Source organism: Etheostoma spectabile, chromosome 23 (assembly GCF_008692095.1).
Source record: "Etheostoma spectabile isolate EspeVRDwgs_2016 chromosome 23, UIUC_Espe_1.0, whole genome shotgun sequence".
Lineage (NCBI taxonomy): Eukaryota > Metazoa > Chordata > Actinopteri > Perciformes > Percidae > Etheostoma > Etheostoma spectabile.
Window position 1 is genome coordinate 7,153,674 of NC_045755.1, and position 7,301 is coordinate 7,160,974.

The following is a 7,301-nucleotide window of genomic DNA, read 5'->3' on the forward strand; positions in this document are numbered from 1 at the left end:
CCTTGTTTTTTACCTACAACCTGCGTCTTGGTCCTCCTTCCCCTGCAACCCCATAACACTAAACCAAAAACTGGGCCAAGAACAGCTCTCCAGCTTGCTCTGTCTTGCCGTTTCTAATATGTCCACCTTTTAAAGATACTTCGGTTTAGTTAAACCCTCATGTTGTCCTCGGGTCAAATTGACCGATTTTCCTATGTTAATGTTCTTTTTGCCCAAAATTACATGATTGATTCCACACAACGCTCTTTGGCAAGGACAAATCTCTACTTTCATTAATTTTGAGGTGTCTTATTGAATTTTATAACATTTGGAGAAAAGAATTGAAGTGGTTTTTAATTAGTATTGGGTAAAAGTTAACATTTTTCTAGGCTGGATCTGAAGACATTTTTGGACAAACTACAAAAACAAATAAGACCCAAGTGGTTTTGTGTTGCTATAAAATCTATCTATACTTGCATCTGTCATGCCTCATCCATGCTTCCCTCTCCTGCTCTTTTCCCCATTGTGAACAGAACAATGTATTATATTCTATTCACACAAACACCCAGAGCGATCTTGAGATCTTTTTTTGTGATGGTTTGGGTGTTTTTAATTTTTATTGTTCTGTCTTTTCTCCTCGTGTTTCTTAGTTTCCACCCCGGTTTTGTGTGGTAGTTGGTCTTGTGTCTCCTTGTGAGCGTCGGTATGTTCTGTTTCCTTTTTAATGTTGAAAGTCTGGTTTCCTGTTCTGTCTCATCTTGCCAAGTTTTACTTTTGTCTGTCTGTCTGTCTTGCCCCAGCCTAATGTGATTCACCTGTTCCTTGTTATCTCTCTTGTATTTAACCTCTGTGTTCCCTTTGTCTCTTGTCAGATTGTTTCTTTGTGCCGTGCTGTTTTTCCATTTTGTCAGGAGTTTTCTGTGTGTTGTTCCCGTGCCTATTTTATCCCTGTGAGTTTTTCCATGCCTTCGTTCCCTGTTTTTGCATTGTTTTCCCCCCTGGACCTTTTTTGGGACTTTGTGTTGCCGTTGTCAGTTCCTGTGTTTTTTTTGAGGAACTTAATTTTTTTGAAAAATAAAGCCTTGTGAAGCTCTGTCCTGCCTGCTGCCTTCTCTGCTTTTTGGCCCTACGCTTGCATAAAAGGAGGTTTTACTGTACAGCAGTGTGAAAATTTAGTGGGTGGGATCTATGGGAGGGTCCCATGTTGACAGCGTCAAATAGGGAGAACTGTTAAGATGTCTATTGTCAGGAAAGACTCAGGCACACCCTCTAAATAATCAAAACACAATATGTAGGCCTAATGCAGTTAAAGCTTAAGAGTATACTTTTGCATTGTAGCTCTATACAGCAGGAATGTCCTACTAGATTTTAGTACCTAGTATGGGTCAATTTGATGAACTTTGAAGCCTACTTTCCCCATAACGCCACTTAAAGGTCCCATGACAAGTTGCTCTTTGGATGCTTTCATGTAGACCTTAGTGGTCCTCTAATACCATATCTGCAGTCTCTTTCCCAAAATTCAGCCTTGGTGCAGAATTACAGCCACTAGAGCCAGTCCCACAATGAGCTTTCCTTAGGGCATGCCATTCCTGAGTCTGTAGCTATTGAGGAGGGGGGGCCCTTGAACATCTGCCACTTTGCTCGTTTGAAAGCCATGATGTCTCTCTCTCATGGGTGGGCCAAATTCTCTGGGCGGGCAAAGCAGGTAAAGGTGAGGTAACCTGGCCCATTATGACCTCATAAGGAGCAAAACTCCAGATTGGCCCATCTGAGCTTTCATTTTCTCAAAGGTAGAGCAGCATACCCAGGGCTCGGGTTAACACATTATCACCATTTCTAGCCACTGGGGGACCATAGGCTGGCTGGGGGGGACGCATATTAATGTTAAAAAATCTCATTAGGTGACATTTTTATTCCATTGGACCTTTAATATTGTCACCTTGTTAGAACCTCCCTGCTTGTTAAACGCTCACATCTTTCAAACTTCGCACCCCACGTTTGCAATGCAGCGTTTCTTTTGATAAATTGTGATGTCAAAACCAAGGCGAGAAAGTCCTGATTACATCACTGTGACGTCATGAGGGGGTTATTTTCTCACACCTGTCAAACATCCTCCAGAGCCACAGAAGACAGTATCCAACTCCTTTTAAAGATTGGGTATTACTCTCCATGACCAGTTTCACTTCGACCTTTTTCGTTTTACACATGACCATCTCTTGAGCAAATCATTTACCCACCAACTAAAAAATACGCAGCTTTTTAAACGTTCCCCAGATGAAAGAACAACTATTTATTGAAACTGAAACTTACTGTCAAGAAATTGACAATACGCTAGCTGTGTTGATTGCAAAATTGACAGCCCGCACTACATTGTTAAAGAAAACTAAACAAGAGAAACTCAATTTACAAACTCATCTTGAAGAAGTAAAGAGGGTGCACAAGAACACATACCATACTAAAAAGTTGGGAATGAAAGAGTTGCAAAATGAGATTGTAGTAACAGAAAGAATTGCATTATTGGATCCTGGATATTATGAAGCTAGAGTTGTTGGCATATAACCTGAGGAAACAACAGGCAGATAGTAAATAAATCACAAATCTAGAATAACTCCTCACAAACTGGAGAATATACAACAGATCTCTGCAATATTATATGGGATTATTTTCTGCATTACAAGTAGATTTACTTTTGATACTTCATCATATATTCTGTAGTGTGAAGTACATTTCTGAATTAAGAAATTTTACTTGTTTACAGTGTTGTATTGGTACTTTATTCAAGTAAAGGACGTGAGTACTTACAGTATTTCACCGACTTACCAGTGTGTAACTGTTTTCGCCACTGTTAACTTGTACTTGTAATTTTGCCAAAGAAAAACTATGATAATCATAATTTTCTGGGCTGAATCTTCATGTTTCTCCATATATTCCAGTACACTGAAATCTTTCCAGCAGTTACTGTTTCCATCCATCCTGATCTAACAGCCAGTTGGCCTGAGGCAGTAATAAAAATGTTCTGTGCTGGCATTGACCAGCTGAACAGCTGAGCACTGATAGTAATGACGTTAATGTCAATGTTAATGTCATTGAGCGCTCCACCCTCTATCCCTACCAATGCTCACAAAACTGTGATTGACTGTTTGTTTGTGTTAACTCTGTTGCTATAATGTCCACTGGCACGCACACTTCTCGTCCCCAGGTTATGTCACATTCCAGGGAACGTGTCGGGACAGAGTGCTTACCTGAAACCAAGCAGGAAAGAAAACGAAATGCACTCTCTTTTTGTTCAGCAGAGGAATGTCTGCCATGTTTCCACTTCAGTTGCAGGATGACATGATTCCTAGAAAATTCCGCCACTCCCTCAAGAAAAAAAGGGCTTGTGTTTTCCTTCCTATTAGTTATGTTATGCTGAGATTTAGGATGAACAATATTTTTGAACCGTATTAAAAAATGTGTTTTTTTTTAACCAGCAGTGCTGAACACACAAGCTGGCAAATGTCTAATCACACCTGCATCCGCCTCTCTACAGCTCGCCCCTTTTATATTTCCTGCCACACACTGTCTTTACTCATTTATTAGCCATCTTTCCATCACATCTCTCTCTCTCTCAATCTGTGTCACTGTATGTCGATTAACCATCATGGCAGTAACATGTGGAATTTTCACTGCCTCGCCCCAGGGGCCTGTGCCTGTGTATCCACCTGCTGTTTTTTTCCCAACCCATGCTCTCTCTCTCTCTCTCTCTCTCTCTCTCTCTCTCTCTCTCTCTCTCTCTCTCTCTCTCTCTCTCTCATTCCCTCCCAGTGGTATTATTCTGAGTCAGCCAGTGGCGAGCAATGGTTTGTTGTTTGTTATTCAGCCAGCTGTACTGTATGGGGCAGTAGTCATAGCTGTCAGTGACTGATCTCCTCTCCATGGCCTGTCGTCCCCCCGACTCTGGCTCCTACACTGTGGTTATCATCCCACTCAGGACCAGCCTCTGCAGCCTGGACGCACTTCGCTTCTTCCTATGGGTGAGGAGGGAGGTTATGTGTGTGTGTGTGTGTGTGTGTGTGTTTTAAAAAGAAAATGTTTTTGATTCTAATCGGTTACATCTTGTTGTGTCTTTGTTGTGTGTGGGAATTGAAGTGTGGTTCTCCTGAGTTAGTGATTCTTATCAGCCGCCGTGAGTATGCACATGTGTTTTGTTTCCCAGTTTTCAGCACAATATTTTCTGAACGATAGGCAAAATGACTGTAGTAGACTATCAGGACCTGTTGTCATGTAAGTTTAAAAACTAACTGTAAATTTACTGTTAAAAAAAATGACTCAAGGTTCAGCTTTACTGCTTAAGGTTTACTAGATGTAAGGTTTACTAGATTCACTTGTATCTTGTATTTCAATTTGAAATGATACTAAAAGTGAAACAAAAATCAAGTTTCTTTATGTTTAGGCTAATTTTAGGCACGTACTGTGAACCACATACAGTAGCTAGATATGTGGTGACATTGTCTCAAATGTGGGGGGGCAGAATATTGAGGAAACCTCTAAATATAATGCAGTCCAGCACAAAAACATCACCACTAATAACCCTATGAACGTAGAACTGAAGATTATAGGTATCACACTGTAAAAGTAGACTTTGGATTGGATTGCATTACGTGTACCCAATGAAGTGGACACTTTGTGCATTTAGATATAGAATTCTGTAATGAAGTTATGTAAAATGTGTGTAGAATATGTATCCATTGACATGGACACAGGTGTTAGGCATCACAATGAAAATACAAGCAAGTCTTTGAAAAGTGCTTTGTAAATGAAATGTATTATTAGTATTGTTGTTATATGAAAGGATTGTCAACAGAAATGCATTCGAAACCATGGATTTTGTAAACAATTATTCCAAGAATACATTTCTTTATTCTCCTTTCTATATGTTGGCTGTAAAGTAATCAAATTAGAATATAATAGAGTAAAAATGCCTGTAATCGTGAATCGTTATATTAATGTAAACCCAATTGGATCTTGCTTTCTTTTCTTACTGGACATTTGACTGAAATTGCTCCATGACTGAGTGTAATTTTGGAGGTAGCATGACTGCAGTCATCCCAGTGATACATTCCCACATGTCAAGTCTGCCCCTCACAACTTCCTGTTAAAGGCTCAATATAATCAGTTTTCCACTTACTGTATACCTATTTTTATAAGAAGAGTTGTCAAACAAAAAATACTGAAATTTATATGGCAGACATACAGTGGTGTGAAAAAGTGTTTGCCCCCTTCCTCATTTCCTGTTCCTTTGCATGTTTGTCACACTTAAGTGTTTCGGAACATCAAACCAATTTAAACAATAGTCAAGGACAACACAAGTAAACACAAAATGCAATTTGTAAATGAAGGTTTTTATTATTAAAGGTGAAAAAAAATCCAAACCATCATGCCCTGTGTGAAAAAGTGATTGCCCCCCTTGTTAAAACATACTATAACTGTGGTTGTCCACACGGAGTTCAATTTCTCTAGCCATACCCAGGCCTGATTATTGCCACACCTGTTCACAATCAAGGCATCACTTAAATAGGAGCTGCTTGACACAGTAAGTCCACCAGAAGATCCTTAAAAACTACACATCATGCCGAGACCCAAAGAAATTCAGGAACATTGAGAAAGAAAGTAATTGAGATCTGTCAGTCTGGAAAGGGTTATAAAGCCATTTCCAAAGCTTTGGATCCAGCGAACCACAGTGAGAGCCATTATCCACAAATGGCGAAGACATGGAACAGTGGTGAACCTTCCCAGGAGTGGCCGGCCGCCCAAAATTACCCCAAGAGCGCGCGACGACTCATCCAGAGGTCACAAAAGACCCCCAACAACGTCCAAAGAACTGCAGGCCTCACTTGCCTCAGTTAAGGTCATCGATCATGCCTCCACCATCAGGAAAAGACTGGGCAAAAATAGCCTGCATGGCAGAGTTCCAAGGAGAAAACCACTGCTGAGCAAAAAGAACATCAAAGCTCGTCTCAATTTCTCCACAACACATCTTGATGATCCCCAAGACTTTTGGGACAACATTCTGTGGACCGATGAGACAAAAGTGGAACTCTTTGGAAGGTGTGTGTCCAAGTATATCTGGCGTAGAAGGAAAACTGCATTTCATAAAAAGAACATTATACCAACAGTAAAATATGGTGGTGGTAGTGTGATGGTCTGGGGCTGTTTTGCTGCTTCAGGACCTGGAAGACTTGCCGTGATAAAAGGAACTATGAATTCTGCTGTCTACCAAGAGATCCTGAAGGAGAATGTCCGACCATCTGTTTGTGTACTCAAGCTGAAACGAACTTGGGTTCTGCAGCAGGACAATGATCCTAAACACACCAGCAAGTCCACCACCGAATGGCTGAAGAAAAACAAAATGAAGACTTTGGAGTGGCCTAGCCAAAGTCCTGACCTGAATCCTATTGAGATGTTGTGGTATGACCTTAAAAAGGCCGTTCATGCTCGAAAACCCTCTAATGTAACTGAATTAGGACAATTCTGCAAAGATGAGTGGGCCAAAATTCCTCCAGGACGCTGTAAAAGCCTCATTGCACGTTATCGCAAACGCTTGGTTGCAGTTGTTGCTGCTAAGGGTGGCCCAACCAGTTATTAGGTTTAGGGGGCAATCACTTTTTCACACAGGGCCATGATGGTTTGGATTTTTTTTCCCCTTTAATAATAAACACCTTCATTTACAAATTGCATTTTGTGTTTACTTGTGTTGTCCTTGACTATTGTTTAAATTGGTTTGATGTTCCGAAACACTTAAGTGTGACAAACATGCAAAGGAACAGGAACTGAGGAAAGGGGCAAACACTTTTTCACACCACTGTACTTAATCAAACCCAGCAAAAATGAATCATTCACTAGTGATACAATAGCTTTATGAGGTTCTAATGTCCTCCATCTCATTTTGCCCACAAACCTGCCTTAAAATGTGACATCCTGATATCATGATACCAAAGGTGGATCACCCACCAATGTACAGTGTACTATATTATGATTTCCCTGCTTGTTGCAGCACTGCTAGCTCTGTGTGAGCGTGTTTAAAGTGCATGTAATCCAACTGAGTTTGGACAGTAGAACTAAAGGCCTCCTGCTGCTCTGTAGATTGGCTCTGCTGTTATAGACAAAGCCTTGGGGCCTCTGCAAGACAACAGGCAGCGCTGTGCCAATCACGCTGCTCTTTACATCAGGCTAAAGGCCGGGGTTTTTGGTCAGCTCCATGCACGCGCCATCAAAACACACACACACACTAGTCAGTAACCACAACATTCAACTTCCAGGATTGCTCCGGTGCCTCCGGAAAT

The 7,301-nt window shown here is 40.9% G+C and overlaps 1 protein-coding gene across 1 annotated transcript in view; it reads left to right on the forward strand.

Moving 5' to 3' along the window:
- The first annotated feature begins 3,756 nt into the window (after nt 1-3,756).
- Nucleotides 3,757-7,301, forward strand: part of LOC116673270 (suppressor APC domain-containing protein 1) — a 4,995-nt gene continuing 1,450 nt past the window's right edge. Inside the window, exon 1 of the mRNA XM_032505459.1 lies at nt 3,757-3,992. Coding sequence (XP_032361350.1) covers nt 3,894-3,992 — 99 coding nt within the window. The 5' untranslated portion in view covers nt 3,757-3,893. The remainder of the gene's footprint in view (nt 3,993-7,301) is intronic.